Source organism: Ziziphus jujuba, chromosome 5 (genome assembly GCF_031755915.1).
Source record: "Ziziphus jujuba cultivar Dongzao chromosome 5, ASM3175591v1".
Lineage (NCBI taxonomy): Eukaryota > Viridiplantae > Streptophyta > Magnoliopsida > Rosales > Rhamnaceae > Ziziphus > Ziziphus jujuba.
Window position 1 is genome coordinate 26156290 of NC_083383.1, and position 26809 is coordinate 26183098.

The window sequence follows — 26809 nt, forward strand, 5'->3', positions numbered from 1 at the left end:
TAATTTCCCTTACTATTATTCATATACCTGTTTAATAATTTATCTATATAGTTTTCTTTTGATAATTTACAATCATAACAACTTTTGAAATATTTATAAATTGATTTTTTTTTTTAAAGAATTTATAAATTTATATTACATATCATATCATATCGTAATTAATATTTACTTTTTTATTAAAGAATTTTTCTTTTTCCCCTTTTAAAACAAAAGATATAAAATAATATTAAAAGATTCTTACGTAACCCAGAAATCAGAAACACCTTGGAGTAGTAAATGCTGAGCGAGTAGAATCTAATCACCTCCTTTTTGCCGCAAATATAAATACCGCGAAAGTCTACTCTTTAAGTCTCCCCACAAGTGAAGACTTCTTAAGTAGATCCTTGTTTTTCAGCCTCCAAGAATCCAAAACATTGCCGTTCACAACCCACACAGGCCTACTTTGTAAGATCTCACAGTCTCGTTTTCACTTGCTTTACTTCATATTTTGTTTTTCTTTCACTTTATTCAATTGGGTTCTTAGATCTTTTGGATATTATTGATGTTTGTGCATGTGGGTCAATTCTTCTTGTTTGATGGCTTTTTGGGTATTGTTAAATTCAAGCGCTCCAGCTCTCAATGCCATTGGTGATTGCAAATTGAGCTTTTATCTATTTGCTTGAGATTGGGATTAGATAAACAATTGTTTCGGAAGAAGAATTTGTGATGTGGGTTTTATGTTTTGATTGTAGAAGAGGTAATAGTTTGTTTAATTAAGGGAATTCTAGGTCCGAGAGCTTCATGCATAGGGCTATTTGATTCAATTGTCAGTCTCATATTTTTTTCATAATTTGCATCCAGTTATCTTGGGTTGTAATAATAAAGTTTCATTGGCTTCTGCATCTTGATGAGCTGTAATTCTTTTCCTTTGGATTCGTGCATTAGGATTCTCTAAGATCAAGGAAGATTAATGCGTGGTAGACTCTATGATTTGATTTTGGTTTTCCTTTTTGTTGCACTTCTGAGGCATTCATTGTTTCTGTGGCGTGTTATCTTATTTTGTTCTGTTAGCAATGTTGAAGTTGCAAAGATATTGCATTTTCATCAAAGCCTATATTAACTGGTGGAAGCCATTTTAGGAACAAGATAAGAAGTGTATGAATGGGAATCAACCCACCGAGCATGAGTGGCCTTTCATTTTTATAGTAGGGTTGATTGTTGTCAATAATCTAATGGCTAAAGAGTTAGGAGAAAAAAAATTATCATCTTATTGCTTACATAATAGGAGTATACAATGCCATCAATTGAAAAAGGAAGCTTTTATTTCTAGTGGCATGACCTATCTTATATTTTTAGAATGTCAAATGTTCAAATCAAATAAAAGTTCTTCTAGCCTTAGATAAAATATAGTTAATTTTTTTTTTCAATTGAGTTGCATCTGAGTGGATATTGTCTGCTGATAAAATTTCCTACTCATTTTTAAAAATTATTTATTGATTAAAAGAATTTTTGGCACTAATGATGTGTCAAAATGAAGTCTACATTAGTTAACTCACTTGGTGAAAAATATATTCTTTCTATCAAAGGAATATCGTGGGCAGAAATGTGTCATATTCTGTTAACAGATAAAAGTATTTCAAAATTATTACAATTTTTTTTTTTTTAAATCCTGTATTGTCTTTGTCTGTGTATGTTCCAATGTGCTTTTGTAACAACAATCTTTCCATTGTTTTTAATAATAGTTGGTCAGTGAGCTATAACTTTTAATATGTGCGACAGGAAAGAATTTAATTTTGTGGGGGGTAATAAACTCTTATAGCTACTCAAGGGACAGAAGAGAAAATTTTCCTTTTTGAGATGGTTTTTGGTTTAGATGAAGATTCACAGGGATTTTTAGTTTTTGAACATTCACCGTTTTCATGAAATGATTATTTTCAAAATGTGTTCTTACAGTTTTTGAAATATTTACAGGGGATAGTGGTGGTAGCACTCTGTCTGTTTTAAGGTGGTTAGCATGAAATGATATTTAAGTTTTTAAAAACATTAAGCAATCTTACTCTTTTAGCATTATTTCTGACTCACTGACAACATGCATCTTTTCTTTTTTAAAACTTCTCTCTTAAAATTTTGGATTTATTAATTATCTAGTCTAGACGATTTTTAACCCTTTACAGCTTCTTCAATTTCGTATACTTCTTCTGTGTACATTGGAGAACATTGCCTTATGTTGCTTTTAATGTATATGTACATATCAATATGTGGGAACTTAATTAAGTTGTCAACAATCTTTAAACTCGAGAATATGATGATAGTGTGTTAAGTTAAATGGTTTAGGCTTGCAGATCATCCAACCAAAATGTATACTGATGATAAAAGCTTGTGAAATTGTAACTATGAGAATAACTTCTTCCTTTGTCAAAAGAGGCTGCTTTCATTCCCTAATGTTCTGTTGTTTGCAAGTAATAGAAGGAAACACCTGCAACATCGATGCAAAAAAAGGAAAAGGCGCAAAGTTGCTCATTTTGATATATTTTTGAATTGCAGCAATTTCAAATCTTATCATGTTGGGGCTTGTGCAGCATCAAACAAGAAAACAAAAAATGGCAAAACCCATATGTTTTTGCTGCAAATCCCTGTGTTCTTGAGGATCTTTGCTATGAATTTATAAGCTTATGAATTTATGTTCCCTGCTACAAGTCTAGGGTTAAAAGAATTAATTTGGTGGTATCATTACTTAGTGTAATAAGCATTTTTTGTGTACTGGGGGCAGATCTGGAATTTTGCAAAATTCCAGCAGTGAACTTTTGTACTTACCTAATTATGTAATTTATGTTTCGTTCGGAACTTTATAGAAGTTATATGATTATTAGGAGTATTTCATAGGTTTTTTCAATTAGTTACAATTTTGTTGTTATATATTTCGTGTCAAGAGGCATCATTCCCTTAGCTCTTTTCAGAGCTAATCCTTTTCTCTTTTCTTACATAATTCAAATCCTAAATGCTTGAGTATTTTCCATGACTTTACCCTTGAAATTTCCTAGTACCAGCATTAAGAATCTTGAAAGTACAACTTGTATAGAATTTTGAATCATAATATTCAGGTTTTCGCAACTCTCTGCTGTCAAAATCTAAAAGTTTCATCACTTAGACTTCTTCTACAGTCCCCCAGCATAGGCATACTTTGCAATGGTTTCCTATATGCTTTCTTACAGCTTCAACTGTCAACTTTGACAATTGTTTTTATGTTGAATCCTCATTCAATATTGGAAGGTTAGTCCATCATTGGATGTCCATAGAAAGAAGCAATAAATTAAGATGAGAACAAATATAGTCAACTAGCCTTCTTTCATGTAATTTACATTTCACAATAAAGCTTATTTTTTCAAATTTAAGTGTGAACAAGTGCTCTCTTTTGTACCTTGCACACTTGCACAAAAGCTTGTGCTTTTGCTGTTGGGCTGTGCCTGATTGCATTTCGCTTGAGTCACTAGTTACATCCTTAGCCTAATCTCACATTTAGTGGCAATCATGAGTATTGAGAAATTTGGCTAAATAAGCTTTGAGCTTGTTCTTTTGAGGCAAGTTTTTATCCTTAAAAAAAACGTCGAAGTAAATAATTTTATCTTTTAAGAGAGTTCAATAAAGTCAGGATGGAAGATGGAGCTTGATTCAACGTTTTTATTCTCTTTGGATAAGAAACTTATTTCTCATCTACATGTGACAAAGACAACTCTTCTGTTACCATTTCACATTATAGACTCCTTGAGACTATATGTTTTTAGTAACCTAAAAGAATTTCAAATTCCACTTGTGAAGTCATTAGCTCAGGGGTTTATCACAGTTCAGGGTTTTTGTGAGCATGGGGTTATTGTTTGCGGACCAACAATATCCATATCAGACACAAGATTCATGGTTTTTGCTTGCACAAGGGTCTACCACTTGTTAATTTCTTCATGCAAGCCTTTTGGATTTAGTTTGCATCATGTTTAATTTTCTTTTTTTCTTTTTTTTTTTTTTTGGGTTGTGGAATATGGAACTGTATATAGCTCTACTCTTATGTGGCTATATTGCCATAATATTTGATAATTTGGAAAGCTTGTGTACCAACAAGTTTCAATTGTTTGTTTGGCTTCTCTTACATGGTAAGCTAAATGCTTGTGAAATGTTACAACGTAAACAATAGCTTGTTTATCTTCATTCTGGTGTGAAATGTGTGGTAAAAATAGTGAGTCCATTGGTTATTTGTTCCTTCATTGTGATGTGGCTGCTAAATAATTGTCATATTTGGTGGAGGACTCTGTGTTTGTATTGGTAATGTTAAATTAGTTTCAGGAAGGTAGCAATAGAGGGAGGAAAAAAAAAAAAAAAAAATCCTCAGATATGCGCAAGGTTGGCTTTGTTTTTGGACATTTGGCTGGAAAGAAAAGGTAGAAATCGGAAGAGTTTCAAGTTAAGATATGAATCTTAAGATAAAAGTTTCAAGTTTTAGCCATCTTTATAGGCATCTACTTCAAAAGAGACTAGGGATATCCAAATTTCTGACCAGTTTATGTTATGTTTTCTTGTTATCAATAAAGTAGAGCAATTCTATAAAATATATATATATATATATATTAGCAGAATATGAATCTACGTTAACCATTCCTTGGCATAAAATAAATCATGTTTGTCTTTCATATGCTTTTGACATTTGCATTTCATACTACTTTTAGTTGCTTTGCTCTTCCAACTTCCATAAATCTAATTGGAATCTGTATTAATGACTCCATACGGTTTCACTAGTTCTCGATTATTTATTAACTTGGTGCTTCAATTTAGATTACATGTTAAATTACAATTATCATTTGTGAATGCAAAATCCTGATCTTTTTTTTTTTTTTTTTTCCATCATTCTATCATAGCATAAATCGCAGTGAAGGACTTGGCAGGAGGCACCTTGAAGTCCCAATATGAGTCTAGCTTGTCTTGTGTGCCATAGTGTAGATAGTCCATCACACTCTTTTAGGAGTTACTCTGTCTCGAGTTCAGAAAACGAAGGAAGATGTTCTGCCATTGCTAATTGCTTAGCCAGAAAATCATCTCTTTCAGCACCAACGATTTCATCCCTATTGTCATCATCCAAAGTGACTCCACAACCACCTATTCCAACCAGTGGTGGAATGGCAGGTCCACCCCGGCTAGTCAGGAGCCGCGCTGTGAGAAGGGACATTGTCAGAGACTGGAATTTCGACGAGGTTGTGATGGAACATTAGGGTTTATAGATTTAAGATATGAGAGTAAAATAGTTCTAGGAAACAATCTTTGCAATCTACTTTGGTTTGTTATGAATGCAACTCAACTCACCTTTTTTTTTTTTTTCCATCTTTTTTTCCTGTAGAAGAGTCTGTGCATTTGTAACTATTTGAGAAAATATGCCCTTTTGAGTAGTAGTATTTTTTTCTTACTATGGGTTCAAGATTCTAGTTTGAAGTTTTCAAAAATTTATTAGTAGGCTGAGTTTAGTTTCCATTGAAAATGCAGTCTCTGGGTTTTGTTTCATGTTGAGTAAGGCCGAGTTGGATGCACGTCTTACAATGTTACTATCCAATAAAATCTGGCTAATGTTAGTATTTTAGTGGAGGTAAACTCTTGATGGAGATAGAAGTTTAGGTGATGGATTTTGTTTAGCGTAAGCTTGGAGATTTACTCATAATTATGTTAAACAATAGTTTGGGGTTTTGCCCAGACATTAATGTGAGATAAACAATGGTTCGAGATTTTTCCTCAACAAGAGTGTTTTGTTTGGGTTGCTTGGAGTTTATGGAGTAGGAGCAATGCAGTTCTCCATGGTAAACTAAAAAAGTCTTGACATTTGGTTATTAGACAGTGCAATTGGTTTGCAAGTGGAATATAAAGATGCAATGAACAAAGTGATGGTTCAGACATGGTTGGATTCCACCTGTTGCGAATAATTTGAAGATAAACATTGATGCGGCTATTAGAGAGGATGAAGGTCGTGTGGAAGTTGGAGTGGTGGTGAGGAATTCGGTTGGTCTTCTAATGGGAGGTTGGATGGGAAGCTTTTAACGGCAGAGTTGGTTGTTGTTAAGGCTGCCATAATTTTCTTTCTACAAGCTGGCTTTGAAGGAGATATGGTAACAGATTCCCAATTGGTGGCAAGGATTCTTAATGAATCAAGTTTGAGTTTGGGGGTTCATTGTTTCTTAACTGAGGAAATCAAGTCTTTATTATCTGTTCATAAGAATTTTGTTGCGTATTTTTTGTGCAGGAGGCAAATCATGTTGCTCATAAAATTGATGTTTTTCAGATTATTATGAGCCTTGGATGGAAGAAGGTCCTCAATGGCTTCTCCTCATTATTAAGGATGATGGTTGTAAGGGTGTGAGTTCCTAATAAAATTTTTCTATCAAAAAAAATAAATAAATAAAAAATTGTCAGAGTTAATAAATTAGTTTATACTATAATTTCTAAATTAATTTGTCAATCAATATAACATACGCCGCAATTTTATTCAGTTTTATTCAAAACCTACGTGTTTTTTCATAGTTTAATAATATTGACTTCAAATCTCATTGCTTCCAAAAAGACAAATAAATAAAGTCCATAATGTTTTAAGAGTCATAGGGCAATTTAGTTTTGGTATGGGTTTTTAATTTGCAAAGTAAGCATCACTTCCACCCTTTTTATCTGTTTATTTATCAAACCTCCATGCTAACTACGACAAGTGAGGGTCGACTAGTGGTATTATATCCGACCTACTTAAATGGTGGGAAGTTTTAGTTTATATTCCTAATAAGAAAAAAAATGCTTTGCAAAATAAACTACCTTTTTTTATCAACTAAATAAACTATTAAGTTTTATTTAAAAAATAATTCAAAATAACAACTACCTTTCCAAAAAAAAAAGAAGTGATAATTACAAAATTTCACACTTAATTTGCCTTAGGGGTGTATTAAATTTAAAGTTCGAAAGATTTTAAAAGTTTAGAAATATTCAATTTAGATTTCAAAAAAATTTATATAAGTGTAACGATATTTAATTCGTATTTTAATGGATTTTATAAAAATATATTAAAATTTAGATGTATTTAATTAAAACTTTATACTATTCTTTTTAAATCAACCGGTATTCAAAAAGTCATTAATTTTAAAAGATTTTAAAAAATGATGGATTTGAAAGAATTTTAACAGTAAAATTATAAATAAAATTGTCAATATGAAATTCAATTTTAAATCTAAAAGATTTCATTGTATTCTTATAAATTGTTTATAAAATCTATAGAATTCGATCACAATCTATCAAATCTTTTAAAATTTATAATTCATTTTAAATCTAATAAATTCTGTATCAAATCTTTTAAAATCTATAACTCATTTTAAAATCATTAAACTCTAGATTGATTACACTCCTAAGGTTTTTTTTTTTTTTCTTTTTCTTTCTTGCCTTTTTTTTTTCCCCCTCCTAAAACAATTTCATTTCTGAACTAAATATACCATAACCGTGGGGATATTTGCATTATACATAAAAGTGGATCTTGTCATATAAAATCAGTTTAAGCATTTTATAAAATAAATTATATTTAACAGTATCATGGTATTTATTTTTTTTTTTTTTTTTGGCCAAACCTCCAAAATCAACTATTTCTTTAATTTTTATTATAAAAAATTTGTTGATATAATACATTTTAGTTACGTAAACACCAACGTCACATTATTTGCAAACAAAATATTATAATTTTTATTGATTTATTTATTTATTATTATTATTATTATTGTTTTCACTTTTGAGGATGTGTTGGATCTGAGTGAGGGATGTGATCAATATAGAAAGAAGTGGTAGTGATTCTAACGATGAAAGAGAAGCTCAGAAAAGAATGGCACCTAAGCACCACAACACTTGTTCAACAAGGTGCTCTGTTCCCATTCTCTTACTCACCTTCACTCTCCTCTTTCTTGCTTTCTTCTTCTTCATCTTCTTCTACCCATCTCCATCTCCATCTCCTTCTTCTTCTTCTTCCTCTTTTGTTTCCCTAAACACCCCTCAGTTTCTCCAAAACTCCATCAAAGTCTACGTTGCAGACCTTCCCAGATCCCTCAACTATGGCCTCCTTGACAAGTACTGGTCCTCCTCCGGTTCCGATTCCAGGCTTGGAACCAACGCCGACCGAGAGTCCCGTCCGACCCATTTGCCCAAAGGCCTCAAGTTCCCACCTTTTCCTGAGAACCCTTTGATCAAGCAGTACAGCGCCGAGTACTGGATCTTGGGCGACCTCATGACCCCTCAGGAACAGAGATTTGGGTCTTTTGCGAAAAGGGTTCTCGATGCTGAAGAAGCCGATGTGGTTTTCGTTCCTTTCTTCGCGACATTGAGTGCGGAATTGCAGCTGAGTATGGCTAAAGGGGCGTTTAGGAAAAAGGTTGGGAATGAGGACTATGAGAGGCAGAGACAAGTCGTTGATCTTGTGAAGAGCTCTGAGGCTTGGAGGAGAACCGGAGGCAGAGACCATGTCTTTGTTCTCACTGGTATGTTGGATTTTTGGTAAATATATTTATTTCATTGCCTTAATAATGTATATATATTCTTTGCCTGAATATATGGATATATATATATATATATATATATATATGGATCTTGAACCTTTTTCTGCTGTTATTAAGTTCAATGGTCAGGATTTGTTGCAATTTGCTTCTTAATTTTTGTGGATCTTTTTTACTTTTAAATAAAGAAAATTTTGATTTTGTCTCTGGTTTAGTTGCTATTGACAATGCCTACGATGAGAAAAGAAACTGAAGCTCTTAACTATTTTTTTTCTGTTACCTGAACTTTGTTCTCACATGGGCTACTCCTAAGCTTCAAAGGCTTTGGGTAACTCAACATGGTAGCCAAGCTTGGCATTTCTGTTTGTGTCTTTCTTTCTTTTTTATTTAATTTTTTTATCAACCATTTTTGTTTGTTCTTGTGTTATAATTCCAGTCTCTTTTATTTGGTTATTTCTTTCGTCGTCTGGTTCTTTATGCATGAGGAAAGCATGTGTTTTATGGGCTTAATACGAATAGTTGGGTCCACTTCCTGATTATTTGAGCTTTTGAAGTTTATTTTAACTTTTCCCATATCATATATCTTTTCAGATCCTTTGGTGTCATTGTTATCAACAAGGAGCGGTTTTTAATCTTAATTGTATTTCCATGTATTGTGCGCTTGGACTAGCATGTTCATCCAGACTACAAAACTTAGTTGCATTTTCTATGGCTTTCAATTTAGTAAAAGAATAATTATTTGCCTAATCTGCGAGCATGAGGGGAAAATGAAGTAAAACTTGAAGAGTATATTGCATGCTGTAGCAGCTTATGGTTTAGTCTCTGGATTGTCAGGTTATGTTAAAACTTGAAGCATTCTTTGGCAGACCCAGTTGCAATGTGGCATGTCAGAGCTGAGATAGCCCCAGCTATCCTCCTAGTGGTAGATTTTGGTGGGTGGTACAGGCTCGACTCAAAGTCGTCCAATGGAAACTCATCAGACATGATCCAGCACACCCAAGTTTCACTGCTCAAAGATATAATTGTGCCATATACCCATCTGCTACCTAGACTGCATCTGTCTGAAAATAAGAACCGGCAAACACTTCTTTATTTTAAAGGGGCTAAGCATCGGCACCGGGTGAGTATCCAATGTCTGATTTTAGTTATGGATTGACAGTAGAATTTGTTTTTGCATCATACATAGTATTATTGTTTGTTTTTGCAATTTTACAAAATACTATCATCTTCCTCTGAAAACTTTACCCTTTTTTCAACAAGTTGTAAATTATCAATTTCTATCATATTCACTTATTTTTCTAGGTTTTTTTGTGTCAACTTTATTGTTTATCCGTACTTGGCTCCAACTTAAGTTGTAATATTTTTCTTCCTATAAATATTTTGCCTGCATTCTACCTGACGTGGTTCATACCTTTTCTAGTACATTCTTAACACTTATTATTTTCTGTTATGTGCACCATGAACAACGTGGTAGGATAAGGAGTACAGAAGTCAAGTTTTATGTGCTTCCAAGAAGAAAAAATTATTGATTATTCTTGTTAGGCCATATTACAGGGTTTTTTTCCTCTCAGAAACTAGAATGCGACTAAATGACAATGACAAATAAAAGGTTGTGTGTAGAAATACTAGGAACTAGTTATGAACTTTCATGATGGGGTAATCCATCTTCTATCATCTTTGACTGAGGTATATTCCAATCCCTCTTTGATTACTGCTGCTGTTTGTATGCCCATGGTTGAAAATGTGATCTATGAATTATTACAAACTACTAAAAGTGAAGGCTAGAAAAAGTTGGGGAGTCCATAGGGTATATTGATGGTTTTTCGTCCTAATTTTACATTTAAAAGGCAAAATATTGTATGGTGTTACTGAAGCATAACAAAGTAATTTAGATATGTGGCATTAAATGAGGAAGATCATATTTGGAAGAAATTCTTCTAGTTGTGGATTGTGAATTATTGTTTGCATTTTAAAATTTTCCCAAATTAACAGGGAGGCCTAGTGAGAGAAAAATTGTGGGATTTGCTGGCTGATGAGCCAGGTGTTATAATGGAAGAAGGCTTCCCAAATGCCACAGGTAGAGAGCAGTCAATAAAAGGGATGAGATCATCTGAGTTCTGCTTGCACCCAGCTGGGGACACTCCCACATCTTGCCGACTCTTTGATGCCATTCAAAGTCTCTGCATACCAGTCATTGTTAGTGACAACATCGAGCTACCATTTGAAGGGATCATAGATTATTCTGAATTCTCAGTTTTTGTGGCAATCAGTGATGCACTTACACCAAAATGGCTTGTTAGTTATCTAAGGGGCTTTTCAGAAGAGCAGAAAGAAGGATTTCGTCAGAAAATGGCTCAGGTTCAGCCCATTTTCCAGTATGATAATGGTCATCCGGGTGGAATTGGGCCAATCCCTGTAGATGGTGCAGTGAATCACATATGGAAAAAGGTTCACCAAAAACTACCCATGATAAAGGAAGCCATTGTTCGAGACAGGAGAAAACCACAAGGTGTATCAATTCCACTCCGTTGTCATTGTACTTGACTTTACGTGTTTCTATACATCCATGTTTGTATTTTCTTTTAGACTAGCAGTTTTTTCTTGATGATCTTTTCTTTCTTCATTTGATGATATAATGGTTCGATATTGTGAAATACAATGCTTTAAAGATGATATATTTTATTTATATTCGACTATTCACACAAGTTAGTGTCCCCTAAACTTCTTTTTCATATTTTCATTCTGTACCTAATATGATCCCATTAATTTCGGTACTAAGACCTGGTTTTGATGCGAAAATAAAATAAAATAAAATAAAATTCCTGATGACAAAGTAAGTTTTTACTATTTCATAGGTTAAGACAGGTTAGAGTTCTACATTTTTCAAAACCACTGCCATCATTTGTCACGCAATTCAACTAGATCTACCTTTTTCTTATAAGTTTCCCATTTGCTCATAATTCTGTATAATCTCTAGCCAATACTTAAATCTCAATCTATCAGCCTATCGTTGAACCATTTTCTTATCTCATATGAATTGGCAGAATAAACACAAAAATATTATAGCATGCTTGTTTCTGTGTGAAGGAAACAAAATGTTTTCTCAACATCTGGAATACAAAGCATCCCTTTGCAGCAAGAATGGATACCCAATCCCCCTTCTTTTTGAAGGAAACAGCACAAACAATACACTTACTATAAACCCAACAACAAGAGGAAGTGTGTTGGTAACCTTCCTTGGCAGTGCTCGGTAATAACACAACACAACATCAGTATGTGACCCTGCAAATGTGAGAAATGTGATCAATGAAAGCATCACATGGAAGAGATCTGCCCATCTCAGCCTATAATCGGATGGCACAGCCGGCTTCTTCTGGCCTGTATTGAAAGTCCATATACCCTTAAAAGTTGCCACCCCATAATATAGCCTGCCTGTTGCTGTTTTAAAGCTATCGGTCAAAGTAAAGAAAACACAGGAGGATGCCGAAAGCACCATGAAGCAACCCATCAGCCATCGGTTCAAGGTGGCGCACACGCCATCATCAGTCAGGAGAGGAGCGAAAATGGTGAAGGCAAGGATGGTGGCAGTGGGCAAGAGAACATTGAGACGTGCAGTGCCGCTTAGGATGGCGTTGATAAGATATAGGTAATGGGATTCTTCAATATCATCATCTTTGAAGCCGAAGTAATCGGCTTCAAGATCACCACTTTCAATCAGGTCTTGGTGGATAGTGTCTTCCATCTATGAAGGAGGGAGTTGTTGAGTTAGCAGAGGGAGTTCTTCTAATGGCTTATTAGCAGGTAAAAGGAGAGAGGGATTCTTTGCTGAAATGAGGGGAACAAGCAACTTTATTCCCTGAGATTTTTCTTGGGAATTTGTTTTTGGATTGTTTGAGGAACAAGTAGGCTTTCCCTGTTCACATTAAAGCCTAAAATATAAAAGGATATGTATGGTTCTTAAAGCCACAATATATACTCAGGCTTAATATTATGCAGCCTTTGCGACAAACATTACCTTTCTCTTGAAAAGGGTTATAAAGCCCCCCAATTTTGTATTTGAATAGTTTTTTTTTTTTTTGCATCAAGGATTTCGTCGATGTTCAATGTGCTTTGTTTAATATGCAACATATAATTTTTAGAAGTATATAGTTTATCTTCAAATTTTGAAATTACCTATGAAAGTTTACAAGAAAAATGTAAACAGGATAATAATGTTTTCACCAAAAGACTAAAATAAAATAAAAATCAAAGCTCTTGTTATTCTTACCATGTATCATACTTTGTCATGATGAATTTAATTTGTAGAAAATCTTTTTTATTTTTTTCCATTTAAAAAAGAAAATATATATATAGAATGGATAAATAGCTGCTCTTAATATTTACCACGTTATTAGACGTCTAACATAAAAATATAAATTATGTTTCTAACATATCAAAGCTATCCATATATATAATATATTTTTTCTTTAATAAGGGAATCTAGATATATTTTTATTTCGAACAATGTAACACAACATGTTGTATGACGCATAAAATATTGTATTACACATCACATTACAATATTGTCCCGTATAAAATGTCCAGAATTCCTAATGAAAGAATTACTATATACATGCATATAGTCCCATTCCCCGGAGCGACTAGAGCCCATAATATGTGACCACGTACTGCAATACGTTACAGGACATTATATCACCTAGCATATTAATATTTTCATATACATACATACATATATATATATATATATATATATAAGAACATATTATCATTCATGACCTGGAAAATAATTGCGCGTCAGAAAGAAAGAAGCTACAAAGTGGGAATTTTGCCTTTCAGCAGAAGAGGACTACATTTTTTTCATAAACTGGTATGGAATTTCAATTGCTGCTAATAAATAATAATGGCATAAAATTTTAATTGATAAAACTTGAATTTACAAGAAACAACTTCATTGCCTAAATTGCAACTTCCATTGCTTGCAAACAATAGCAGTTCTCTGGCTACCGCAACTCTACACTTCCTCAATATATAGGCTTTACAAAAAGAAAACTATAATTTATGCTGCACATTGTTTACATGAAAACTATCCTCCCAGAAATTCACCAAAAATTGCAGAATTAGGGGGCAGGATATGCGAACTGAGCCATAAACTATTTACAGTTTTCAATCAGCTGATTGCAAAATGGACCTGCACTGATTTTTCCAAAGACAGATTGCAGAATGATATATTCCAAAGACTCAGGTAGAAAAACCATTTAGGCCCTCTTTCTCTTGGAGATTTGATGGAGTAGAAGTATCATCCTTAACACCACAAAGTTGGCATTGGTGGCATTGCTCAGAGGTTGTCTTCGAGCACCAATGATCGGGAACATTCAAGAAGTGCGCACGCATAAACTTCCTGAATCTGCACTTGTACTCTATTGGAGATATGACGGTTGGCAGGACATTCTTTGGAACAAGAGAAGATTTCACCCAAGTTTCCAGTTGTTTATCCCATGTATATTGCCTAAGAAAATCGATAATACCGCACACAAGTTCTCGCTTCTGAGTATCCACTCCCACAAGCAATGAATAATCCATAACATTGATTGACTGCAAGCATAAGAATAAAATATTCTCAAAATATTAATTTTGATCACCTCCAAATATACATGGAACTCTAAAATTAATCAGCATATTCTGAAAAATTAACCAGGAATAAATGAAGAACTAATAATAGCTATTGAAGAATGAGCAAGCATTGTTTCTTTCCAGATTACTCAAAACTTTATATTATACCCAGAGTGTTTTAGAAACAAGTATCCACATTTTGCTGGGGGAAGAAAAAATAATAAATAATAAAAATAAAAATGTGATAAAAATATAAAAAAGAAAATAAACAAATATATATATATATATATATACATATATATGTGAACTTTAGACTGTAGAACTAGGTACAGCAATCATAATTCAAGAATCTCTTTAGTGCAGCACATAATTAACAAAATGAAACATAGAAAACTTACAGTGAGAAAACCTGTGTCATTCCAGACAGCCCGTTCAAGGACACGCTTTGCTTTGTTGCTAACATATATTGGAGAAGAATTCATGTCATCAACAAAGTTCTGATCCAAAAGAACACTGCCTGAACCATCAGTAGCAGAATTGTACCGAGCATGTAGAGCACCTTTCAGATCATATTGACGAGTGATGTTCCGACCAAAGGTGAGATTCTCCATCACCATCAAATCATGTCTTGATTCTTTCCCACCTTTTGTATGTCTTACAATAACCTTCAAAAGAATTCAATGATAAGTAAAAACCAAAAAGAAAAAAATGTCAACACTAATAAATTCAAATATTACAAACCTGATAAATTCCTAGAACTTTTGCTAGGCAAGTTTGGTTTCCTAATTCAAATGCCTCCTTCATGTACTTGAAGTAATACTCTGCAAACTTCATAAATGATTCAAATTCTGTCTTCTTGATTTCTTTGATAATCAACCTGTCATCAAGAGTTTTGGCAAAAAAAGATCTGCTCTTCCCACCTTTAGCATCCCAGTTCCTACAACGGCTAAGAGAAGCAATGTAATCAAGCTCAGATTGGCAGCAACAACTTCGAAGATCCTGAAACTGCTTGGCATAAGGGCATAAAACTGTATATCTATCCTTTCCAAGTGATTTCAGAAAACCAAAAGAGGGAGCTGGATGAAGAGTTCCAGGTGTAACCAGAGAATCCGACAAACCCGTCCCATCGAAACTGGATGAGCGCAACTCTTCCATTGAAATGCCTGATGTTGAATGGACTGAATCTGAATCTAAAGAACTAGTTGAAGACCAATTTGAAGAGGAAAAAGTAGGAATCCGAGCAAAACTGTTATTCCTAGCAAAACTGTTTAAACTCTCAATTGTTTTGTTGGCAATATTGCCCATCCCCTTGCTATCATCATTACAAAAATCAGCTTGGAGAGGTAGATCTTTCAACTTTGTCAGTGCACAAGCAATTATACTTGAGAGCTCACCCTCATAATCTGAGACAATATAAGCATTTGTTCCAAGAGGAAGGTGCAACCTTTGTCCTTCTTCATTGATCAACTGAGCTGCTGTGGGTAAGTACTCTGTAGTATAGGCACTCCTACACTCAAATTTTGGTAGGCACGTTTTCTGGAGAACCTTTGGATCTATCTCTGTAATTTCTGAAAATGGGGCCCAGAACCATCCTTTTGAATATTCTAAGTTGGATAAATGTGGATTCTGCATTGTACGTTTCCTTGACAAATTTACATTGGCAACTGTAATACAATTCTCAACATTTGTAGAAATTGGAATGGTTCGATCCACTTGCAGGTGAACAGACAATGGAACATTGTCTGCTTGGCTGTCATCTGAATGACAATGGCTAGAGCCATTAGGCATGAAATCAGGCTCTTGGCTGAAAGGTACTTTAGGATTTGAACCACCTTCAGTTGGTGCCTCAATGCCCTCCACAACAATAGATGTGTCAGCTCCTTCAGATTCTTCATCAGTAACTCCAATTGGTATTTCTTTCATTGGAGATCCATTTTCTAAAGAAGTATTCAACTCTTGTAAATTGGCATCTCCATTTATGCCCATGTCACCTTTTCCCATATTTCTTTCATTCTCACAAGCAGACCCATTTATCTTTGATTCTGTTTGTTCCTGAATTGCTCCATCAGTTGCACTGGAATAGACCATCTCAGGATCTACTGATAATAATGAATGTATGCGTAGATCCCAAATGCATGATTCAAGCAGAAGATCCCACCATAATCGGTTGAAGCTAAGGCAGTTGTAAACAGCTTGGTCTGAGTTTCCATTCTTGGAAATGGCTTTCTTAATGTTAAGCTGTTCTCGATATTAAGATATAACCAAACATGAGAGAAATGTAAAAATGACTCCAATCAGAGAAGGAAAAAAAAAAATTAAAAAAATTAAAAATTAAAAATAAAAAATAAGAAAGTTGCAATTTAAACAGCATATGGAAACAAAAACAAGTTCCTTACAGTTAAGTCAAACCAAAGAAAAGAAAACTTTACACCCAAACGTGAATTTAAACTGAAGAGCAGAGCTAGGATCAAACAATATAAACATTTAAACATACTAGACTTTCTGATAAAATCACAGCCGCATAATGTAAAAAATTTTAGTATTCATTGTTCATGTTTTTAATTTCATTAAAAAAAAAAATGTTATTGATTTTATGCATGTATTGAACCGAACTTTTGACTTGGCCATAATAATATATCAACAAAAATGCTTATACATACAAATTTCAAACAGAAAACTAACCTCAAAATCAGACCGTTCCTGTTGTAACATCCCTTCAATATCTGAGAATATTTTTAATGAACCACCAATATTCAAAGTCAAGCCTTCAAATTGAGATTTAACCTTCTTCAAAGAGTTCTCAACCTCAGTGAATAGCAACATCCCTTTCATGAACACCTGGAAACATCAAGAAGGAAAAATCATATTCAATGGGAAAAAAATGGAAATTGGATACATAGCAAAGTTATTATAACTTTGTTTTGTTGGCCAACGAAAAATTAAAATCATAAAAAACTGAAAAAGGACAATATCTGAGAAGATGTTTACATCCTTAGTTTCTTTCGTAAGCCAGTCTTGTCTAATTGAATTGCTAAACGGAATCTTCTGGGCAGGCACAGACACAGTATAAGTGGTAACAGGAGAGTATCTAAACACTGCAGCCATGGGGCCTAGTCTGTTTAGCATCAAGATAAAATTGCATTAATATTAAATAACTTTTTTTTTTTTTTTAAAACACCATAATGGTGATATATGTACCATTACATGACCAATCATATATAATGCATACCCAAAGAAGTAGAGGAAGTCCCAGTGCAATGAATGGCCACAGCTTGATAATTTACTAGATGAAGAGAAACCGAGCTCTAGGAATTTTCCAAATGATAGACCACGTGCAGCAGTGGAAATCAACACTCTTTTTGTAGATTTTGACATCCCATTCCCATGTTTACACTTACCACAACGACTCCACATCCAAAGTTTTCCTTCTGCTTCCCCAGGTAAATGCTTTTCATCAGAGAGTCGTCGAATTTGTATAGTCAGTTGTTTGTTGTGATGTGCATAGTAGTAAAAATGAGCTTCTGGCAGTTCACCACAAATACTGCATGGGCTTCTCTGCATTTTAGCAATTTATATCAGCATCATCCAAACTTAGGCAATCTATATAGCATATGATATAGTCTGGAAAATTCAAATTCAGCAATATTAAGGTGACTAATCGTAAGTGCTAAATTTAACAGCACCAAAAGCAATTAATAAGTAACCTGTCCTGCAATAGTAAAATAATTATATAACAACATTAGTGAATAGCTATATTAAACTTGACCCATTTACAGGGATTTAAATACTAGAAATAGTAACATTATCCTAATATGAACAAACAAATGGAGTTATGAGAAAACCTGATTGAGTAAATTATCACGCAAAAACTTTCCAAGTGGCACATCAAAATTCTTGTAGAACATGATATGAGAGAAATGATTTTGCTCACATATAGTCCCTCTTAAGGCATTACGCCTAGACATCAAAACCAAAATACTCTTAGAATCCAATACTCCGTTAGTACCATCTTCACTTTGCATTGTGTTTTCATCATTGGCACCATCCTTTTTCGAGTCCAGAGACGTTTCACAGCAAAGCTGGGACTGTACACCACTCTTCTCTTCATCAGAAAAATCTTTATCTTCAACAGTATAATGGTTTACTGTATTTGGAGATGTTGAACCACATAAAGATTTTGCGGTCTGACCATTAGACTCTCGTCCATTGAATCCAAAGTATGTGGACAGGGACTGATATGAAGAAGATGCCAGAGGGAAATTTTCCCCAATGACTTTCTTTAGAGAATCTGAAAGGGATGAAAAGCCAGTTAATATGGCTGGATTATATGGTTCATATGATGGGGAATTGAGGGAACCGCCATCATGAAAGCCATTGGAAATGGGAGTATCAACTGTATGCGACACGGTTTCAACAGGAGCCTCCTCAAGACAAGGGACACATGAATTATTAGAACCTAATTCGGGGAGTTGTTGATCATTTGTCAACACATTTACCACTTCAGTCGACAACACATTTGCTGGTCCAGCATATGGAATTGTAGAGAACATTGCCCTCTGATCAACGAGGAAGGAAGTTTCAAGCATTAAATGATATGCCATTACAACTGCACATTGCACCACACACTTAATCCTCTTCAGTTCGTCACTGCTTGCTCCTTTCAGCAAAATCTGCAAATGTCACATCATGCAGAAAACTATTTACTTTGCTTTCCTAAAACAATCAACTTCTTACAGAAGATCACTCACTGATTTATTTGAACAAGACTGAGAAAAAATAGACTAACCGTACAACCCAAACGCGTAGGAAAACCTTCAAGAAACATCAATGTCTTACTCGGTATCTTTCCTCCCTCACCAAAACCAGCATGTTCCTCAACAAACTTTTCAATGTAAAAGGAGTTACATTGTTTAAGTTTTTGACTCATCAAAGTGTCTGATGTCAAAATTGGTGAACCAGTACAGCGGGCAATTCTCTCTAGACGATGAAGCTTCATATCAAAGACCAGTGTCATTCCTTTTGAAAGAATAGACTCTTGTATATCACGAGAAACAGTCTTCTCCACTAAAATCACATTTGGATGGCACAACTCTAACATTTCAATGACAGACTTTAGGTAATCCTTTTCCTGCAAATGATTAAATGATGAGAAAAGGCAGTAGCATACTTCTACATTGTACACTTGAAGATGGACATTCTGATTATACCTGCTCCATTGAGTCAAAAGATGACAATCCACTTGAAGACTGACCAAGAACACCTTGGACTAGCAACAACCTCGGATTCTTGTATTTAGTTGCCATGTGCTTGTGTGCAGCATGCTTTTTGAAGACCAAGCCTTTTACCACTTGACTGCAATATAAGACATTCAGGATGAGAAAAATAAAAGCATTATTCTAAGCTTTTAGGACCATTTATGACGTAATTATGATGCCGTATACATGTGATAAAATGAATTTATCAGGTCTTGTTTCCTTCTAAATGAAACAATATATATATATAAGCAAACAAACGCCCAAATCCATTATTTAAAGATAAATATAACAGGATGAGAAAACTAAAATAAGTAGAAAATATATTATTAAGTCAAGACATTTAGAATAATGACCTAAAAAAGGTATTACAGGTTAACTACATTTAAACATCCGACCAAACTTTAGGTTCATAGCATCAGACAAAAATCAACAAATATTAATGGCTAAACCCAGTTACCTTTGGGAGCGCACACCAGTTGCAATGCATTTCACTTTCACATATCCATCTGGATCCACTGCTTTACAACCAACAGCATCAGGCTTCAAAAATGAAGCAGCTTCCCATGATAAAGAAGTAACGACATCCACCCAAGTTTGACCATCTTCTCCAGAAGAGGAGATACCTACAGATTTAAGAAGTTGACATACTATGGTCTTAAATTTACCATTAATCACCTCTTCTATAGCTCTTTGTCTTTCCTCTTTAAACCTATAGCTCCGACTTCCTTCATCTCTCACAGGAGTTAAAGAACTTGGCTTTCCCCATTGTGTGCCATCACCACACTCATCATCGTCATCATCATTAAAAGCCACACTGCCCTCCAAGTCATCCTCTGGATCTTCTGGTTCAGGGGGTTTCCAAAGAGCATCTCTTTCATCTTCAAATGAAGAAGGATTGTCAGTTTCTTCATTATAGGAACCATGACAAGTTTCATCACTATTAACTTTGTCTTCTTGACCATTACTGGTTTGCGTAATCTCAATATCTCTCACAATGTAACTGGAACTTCCATTGTGGTCTTCCTTCATATTCTTTTGCATCTCTGTATGTGATTTATCAACTCCATTCTGTAATGGCCCATTAGATCTATAGTTGAGATCCTCTTGACTACTGTACGTTGTACCTTCCTCTTGATTATATCTACAAGGAACAGAAGTGACCAAACAATTGATCATCCAATGTACATAGGAATACTTGAGAAGCACCAAAATTAAAATGTCATACATACCTATCACATGAGTTTATATCAACAGAAAAATCGCCTGAAAGAATGGAAGATAAATAAAAATTATAATAGCATATCAGCAAAGTAATTTGTTAATCTGATTCAGACAATATATATCCAAAAATGACAAGCAAACGTTAACTTACTGTAGCTAGAAACAGTACTATCGCTGCTTGACAAAGAAGTCGTGGGACTGATCATTGGTGTTGCATAAGGACTCATGATACCTTGCTTGATAGATTCTTGCTCTTTTTTCACCCCACAAAATTTGCAAGAACCAATGAGGTCTTGATTAACTAATTTTAATGAGCTCACATCCTTCTGTATCTTCCCATCGTCCTTTGATTTCGTCAAGTTATCTTCACAATGGTGACACATACTACACATCCAATCCCCAACAGATTTCCAGCAAGTAGCCTACCAAAATCTGATCCAACCTATATCACCCATTTGATTGAAGCATAACAGAAAATCAGTTTACAAACTAAACAATCAAAATCAGAATAGTCAAAACATTTTCCAAATCAAAATTCTTAAAATCAAGAATAGGCTAATTGACTCTTGGAAAACCCAGTTTGAAATCAATATCTAGAAGCATGCAATTTCAAGACTCAAAGTTAAGTTAACATCCAAGGAACAAACAAATATTCACGCACAGAGTTTTCTAAACCATGGATCCTATGGTGATTAAAAATAGGTGAAAAACAAATTCAGAAAACCAAGTGAAAGGAGAAGAATGAAGGCCAAATAATTCTGTCCAAATCTTAAGGATTCAAAGGACGGTAAATCGTAATAATTCACCAATACAAATCCAAAATATTCTAATTTGGACCATCCAGATATTTAAACTTATATATATACGAAAAATAAAAGCTTCAGAACAAATAACAAAAAATTGTAGACCAAGAAATAGATCCCAAAAGAATATGAAACATGCAAAACCAAAACCAAATTTCGACCACTAAAACAACCAGATGCTAAAAAAAAACAACCATATGCAGAATACAAAAGAAAACAATTAGTATAATAGAAGGAAAAACAGTAAGATATCCCAATATCCATTCAAATGAAACAATATAAAAACTACAAAAAATAAAACCAATTCTTTGAATATAAAATAAAATAAAATAAATAAAAACAGAACCCCAGTTCTTGAGTCCCCATATGCGCCAAGTGAAATACCTCAAACCGGTTTATCAAGTAGTCATATAACAACGAATCATAAACCCCCACTGCAAAATTCAATACTCCTCTCATAACAGCAAACTCATAAACCTTGCAGAGAATTTAAATCTTACAAATGATCCATTTAAATCTCATGTAACCTCCAAATTTACTATTCATATTCCTCCAAAAACTTCAATCAAGATTAAATCTTGAAGATATTTTCCATACTAAAACAAGATTTCAAAGAGTACCCATTTCCAGCTCTAAACAAGTCAAAAAATATAGGAAAAAAAAAATATATTGGATGACTTACTATTAAAGCAAGCCAAAGAACAAAGATATGGCTGAGACCTCCAAACCAATTGAAGCATATCCTAAAAAAAGAAAAATAGGGAAATCAATTTTTTTTATGCTTTGTTCTTGGTATGATATATAGTCCAACTGAGTCCTCTCAGACAGACAAAAGTCACAAGATTTGGAAGAGAGAGACAGAGAGAAGATGCAAGAATTTTGGACAATGAATGTTCAAGGAGGAGAAAAATAGAAGAAGAGGAAGAATATAACAAGAAATGTAAAAGAAAGGCATTTTTAAGGTGGGGCCCACTGTAATAGTAAGATGTAATTTTATTATTATTATTTTTTTTTTTCTTTATCTGGAAATTTTAATTGCATTACATGAAACGCAGTTGGTACTTGAAAGATAGATCGCAGAGGAAATTGGAAATATTTGCAAATATACCCAATAGTTTGAGATATTTATATTTTTGTCCTTTTTTAATAATTTGAAAATACTCAAGGAAAAAAACTATAATAATTATAGTTTGAAAACTATAGAAATACCCCACACATTTAATTATTTACAGAATATTTCTGTACGTAATTTTTTGAAATTTTCACATGTAAATTGAGCGCAAATTCCACTTATTAGAGTTTAATTAACTTCTTTTATACGAAAATGCCGCAATTTTCTTTTCTTCTATACATAAAAAAATAATAATAATAAGAAGCTATATTCTAACAAAAATGAAATGTAAACGTGTATTTATAGATTTTTAGAAAATACTGTGACATTTCTACAAAATAGACAAAATATAGTTTATGGTAATATAATTTTTCCTTAAATCTATTTTTGGATTCTTTTTTAATTTCTTTTTCATCATGCATCAAGATAATTGCTCATATAGAAACTTATTAGTTTGCAGTGGAGATAAATGAAATAATAATGAAACATTTATTTACAAACTGATGAGGCAATATATTAATTAATGGTTAAAGATTAAGATATAATTAATGAACTCTGAAATGCATAAATGAATTTTTTTTTTTTTTTTTTACAAATGTATAAATAAAATTTAATGCAAATTGATGAAATAATATAATATATAGGTTGGTATCCAAAAAAATGGATAAACAAATTTGTAGAAATAGTATTAATGTAAATGAAATAATAAAGCTTATAGTGGCAAAATAAGCAATTTAATATTCAAAGATCCCATCATAAAAAATAAAATAAAATAAAATATCTCAATTAGATTGGTTATAGGCCACAAGAGCAAAAACGTCATGAAATGTTAGTACCAAATTTCAATTTGATTTTCAAGTTAATTTATTCCAATTAGTCATAGTATAATTCTCAACTCGTATATATGTGTGTTTAAGAATTATTAATTAATACAGTAGAATCACCAACTTTACACTTAAAAAATGTAAAAAAAAAAAAAAACATATTGCTCTTTTCTTTTCTTTTCTTTTCTTTTTTTTTTTTTTTGGGTTAAATAGGAAAAGTCAGAGACATACATTTTCTTTTTCTTTTTTTTTCTGTTTTGTTGGTAATAAGAAAAAGTCAAGAGACAAACATGAATCATGAACACATGCATGGAAATCAATATGGGAACACAAATTTCCATCACTTTGATTCATGTTTCTACTCTATACTCTATTTATGAAATAAATTAATACCTGTGTTGGTACATCATAATAAATGCACGCGGTAATAGATATTAAAGCCCAAAAAAAAAAAAAAAAAAAAAAGCCAAAGGAATTGCCGCATTGACCATTGTACCAACTTTCGTAATTTGAATATTTTCTTTTTTTTTTGGGTAATATTTTTCAATTTCCATTTTCAAAAAAAAAAAATCATTGTAATATATATAAAATTGTCTATATTTCAAATTAAAATTTACAGTCAATTTCAGAAGAAAAATCACAACTCTAATAGTGAAACGAGCATGAAAAATAAATTAGCAAAACTATGGATTAATTATTTTTGTTAAATATTTATTAGTAATTAATTGTTACTTTTTAATCAATATATATTATTTATTTATTTATTAATTAATATTGAATATTATGAAAAATTGGGGGTGGGTACCATAGAATACCAATAATACAATATTCATAGATGTTAACAAATTGAAGAATACATTTAACAGTAATTACTGTTTATTATTTATAAAAATAAAAAAACACAATTAATTGGCACATTTTTTGAAATAATTAATTGTCACTTAACTCAATTTATCAATATTAATTTTTAGCAATACTATTTAACTATTAATTAATATCTAATTGTATGGAAAATTGGTAATGAGGGTGCAGGGGTATAGTAGAATGCCAATACTACAATATTCTTAGATGATAAATACATATATATATATATATATATTCTTAGATGTTAACAAATTGAAAATTATATTTTAACAGTAATTACTGTTAATTATTTATCAAAAAAAGTAATTACAATCAACTGTCAGTTATCCCAATTTATCAAAATATATATACACATATATATATATATATACACATATGTACATCCATTTTAACGTCCCTAAGAAAATACAAATTTTAATGCAAATTTGAGTTCTGAAAGCGTATTCTGTATAAATTTGGACCACAAACTAACATATTTAACATTGGTTACGCTGCAATAATAGATCCAAATTGAATTTGCCAACAATTTTTTTTAATGATTGGATTGAATAATTATGAGTTGAAATCGACTTCCCTTAAAAAAAAAAAAAAAAATGAAATTGACTAATGAGAAATATCATTAATCAATCTCTAAAGGGATCCAAATTTTCACACACCTCCATACATAAATTTTAATATAACTGCACAAGTATCAAGAATACCTAACAATTATAGAGAAAGTTACTGCCTATCCAAGTGGCTTCAATTTGAATTGCCTTTTTTTTCTATTTTATATTAATTTATATGCAAATAAAAGAAAAAGATATTTGCCCTACTATGGTGATTTTTTTTCTTTATTTCCTTTTTTTTTTTTTTTTTTTTTTGCTCCATCCCCTATCAAATATAAAATAAAATAAAAGTTCCCAAAATTTTGCCTAAATAATTTCAAAAAATTTGTAATAATTAAGGTCAAATAAAGTCACAACGCTCTCTTGATGCACGAGAAACAATATTAATTAGCCTAAAAAGAAAACAAGAAATTGTAGAAATTATGTATCACTTTGTTATAGGGGTATCCTTGTCCTGCTCAATCTTTAATTTAGGGTACTAAATGTTACTGTTTTAGGACACCAAAAGGACCCAAACCGTACGACCACTATATCTCCAAGATTTTTTGGCTGGTTTATATCCTAAAAAGTATACTTATGGCCAAACATGTCATTTGGATATGATATACATACCAGTACCATTAGAAATTAGGTGTTTATGCTCTTTCAACAATAATTTTGTATTTTATGTGGTATGATATCGATATTAACCATTTAATGATTTTGGCGAAGTATATATATTTCATATTTAATTGTGCTTTTTTTAAAAAAAAAAAAATTTGCAGGGAAAGTTTGATGGGTAATAATGTTATTTTTCATTGGTGAATTATATTTTAATAACAAAATAACTTTCATGTATATATGTGTTGATGTAATTGTATTAAAAATATTATCTAGTTTGAATCGTGAGAATTTGGAGTAGGAATATAATCAATCATTGCATTTGAACAATCATGAAATAATATGTCAATTTATTTATTGTATTTGTGGATAATGTCTATTTACGTAAGATATCCGAGTGAATTTAATTATACATATACAAATTTTGAAATAATATGTGAGACTCACATATTATATATATTTCAAGTATTATTGATACAAAACAACAAAAATGTCATATTCAAGTATCAATAATGTTTCAACAAAAAATAAAAATATTAATAATAATAGCATCGCAAAAAACACTTGTACAAGAATAAATGATAAGGGTATATACGAAGATAGTCTAATTGTAAAAATTATTATTTTCTTAAATAATGATCTAACTATATATATATATATATATAGGTAATGAGAATGACATCATATATTACAAAAAATATGGGCACCAACTTTGTAGCAATGTCTTATATATGAATAAATGTGACAATAACTAAATAACTAATAAATTAATATAACCTAAATACAAAAAAAGTAAATTATAAACAAATCAATAAAATAATATTTTCATCAGTATTCTAAGTATTATTATTTTTCTAAAAAAATCATGATTGGAGATTTGTACTAAAAAAAAAAAAACCCAATAAGTATATTAAACCACATTTTTTTGAAAAAAAAAGTTGTCTTTTATCATCTTTTATGAAATTAATTTATAATATTATATTAAAAATCATGAAATAATTTTTAATTTAATTTTAAAAAATAGGTGTAGACTAATTGAACAAATCCCAAAAAAAAAAATTAAAAAATTCAACAGCTATAATTAAAAAAAACTTTATTTTAATATCACAAAATTCACTTGATAAGAAACCAATTGATTAAAAGAAAACTACAAAATTTTCAGCCAAAAAAAAAAGGAAAACTACAAAATTTTAAATTCGAAACATGCTCTTCCGCAGACAAAAGAAAAAGAAACCCACTCAGCTAGTTATTTTGGTTACTCAATAAATAAATAAATAAAAGGTGTTTTTTTTTTTTTTTTTTTTTTGGGGGGTAAAAATCTACTTTGCTAGCTAGCTAGCTATAAATGTGTTTACAAAAAAAAAGTAGTTAGCTATAATTGTCTTGTGATTATGTAC

At 32.2% G+C, this 26809-nt stretch overlaps 4 protein-coding genes across 5 annotated transcripts; 2 read left to right on the forward strand and 2 right to left on the reverse strand.

Moving 5' to 3' along the window:
• Window positions 1-269: 269 nt before the first annotated feature.
• Window positions 270-5441, forward strand: LOC125423012 (uncharacterized). The gene is made up of 2 exons (XM_048475980.2): window positions 270-444; window positions 4881-5441. The coding sequence occupies exon 2, from the start codon at window positions 4929-4931 to the stop codon at window positions 5229-5231; it is 303 nt and encodes a 100-aa protein (XP_048331937.1). The 5' UTR covers window positions 270-444; window positions 4881-4928; the 3' UTR covers window positions 5232-5441.
• A 2323-nt stretch (window positions 5442-7764) lies between these two features.
• Window positions 7765-11221, forward strand: LOC125423017 (probable arabinosyltransferase ARAD2). Its single transcript, XM_048475975.1, has 3 exons — window positions 7765-8501; window positions 9383-9636; window positions 10509-11221. The coding sequence occupies exons 1-3, from the start codon at window positions 7853-7855 to the stop codon at window positions 11058-11060; spliced, it is 1455 nt and encodes a 484-aa protein (XP_048331932.1). The 5' UTR covers window positions 7765-7852; the 3' UTR covers window positions 11061-11221.
• Window positions 11222-11553: 332 nt separating this feature from the next.
• Window positions 11554-12620, reverse strand: LOC107421566 (protein DMP2). Its single transcript, XM_048475979.2, has one exon. It carries the CDS (start codon window positions 12256-12258, stop codon window positions 11620-11622), a length of 639 nt encoding a protein of 212 aa, XP_048331936.2. The 5' UTR covers window positions 12259-12620; the 3' UTR covers window positions 11554-11619.
• A 787-nt stretch (window positions 12621-13407) lies between these two features.
• LOC107421558 (putative 1-phosphatidylinositol-3-phosphate 5-kinase FAB1D) lies at window positions 13408-22316 on the reverse strand. 2 transcript variants are annotated; one of them, XM_048476025.2, is made up of 13 exons: window positions 22088-22316; window positions 20754-21044; window positions 20611-20644; window positions 19839-20522; window positions 19334-19478; window positions 18913-19254; window positions 17969-18796; window positions 17356-17681; window positions 17115-17241; window positions 16809-16964; window positions 14868-16364; window positions 14525-14791; window positions 13408-14108 (listed from the first exon to the last, which is right to left on the reverse strand). In XM_048476025.2, the coding sequence occupies exons 2-13, from the start codon at window positions 20992-20994 to the stop codon at window positions 13755-13757; spliced, it is 5001 nt and encodes a 1666-aa protein (XP_048331982.2). In that variant the 5' UTR covers window positions 20995-21044; window positions 22088-22316; the 3' UTR covers window positions 13408-13754. The 2 variants fall into 2 exon arrangements, with proteins under 2 accessions (XP_048331982.2, XP_048331983.2); XM_048476026.2 differs by lacking the exon at window positions 22088-22316 and adding an exon at window positions 21790-21978.
• Window positions 22317-26809: the final 4493 nt, after the last annotated feature.

Bases quoted from the DNA above. Each gene is read 5' to 3' on its own strand.
- LOC107421566 (XM_048475979.2), bottom strand. From the start codon at position 12,258: ATGGAAGACACTATCCACCAAGACCTGATTGAAAGTGGTGATCTTGAA.
- LOC107421558 (XM_048476025.2), bottom strand. From the start codon at position 20,994: ATGTGTAGTATGTGTCACCATTGTGAAGATAACTTGACGAAATCAAAG. The intron at 16,365-16,808 runs GTTAGTTTTCTG...TATCGAGAACAG, and splicing joins AGGAACGGTCTGATTTTGAG to CTTAACATTAAGAAAGCCAT. The intron at 14,109-14,524 runs GTAAGTTTTCTA...TTATGCTTGCAG, and splicing joins ATGACACAGGTTTTCTCACT to TCAATCAATGTTATGGATTA.
- LOC125423012 (XM_048475980.2), top strand. From the start codon at position 4,929: ATGAGTCTAGCTTGTCTTGTGTGCCATAGTGTAGATAGTCCATCACAC.
- LOC125423017 (XM_048475975.1), top strand. From the start codon at position 7,853: ATGGCACCTAAGCACCACAACACTTGTTCAACAAGGTGCTCTGTTCCC. The intron at 8,502-9,382 runs GTATGTTGGATT...ATTCTTTGGCAG, and splicing joins CCATGTCTTTGTTCTCACTG to ACCCAGTTGCAATGTGGCAT. The intron at 9,637-10,508 runs GTGAGTATCCAA...CCAAATTAACAG, and splicing joins GGGCTAAGCATCGGCACCGG to GGAGGCCTAGTGAGAGAAAA.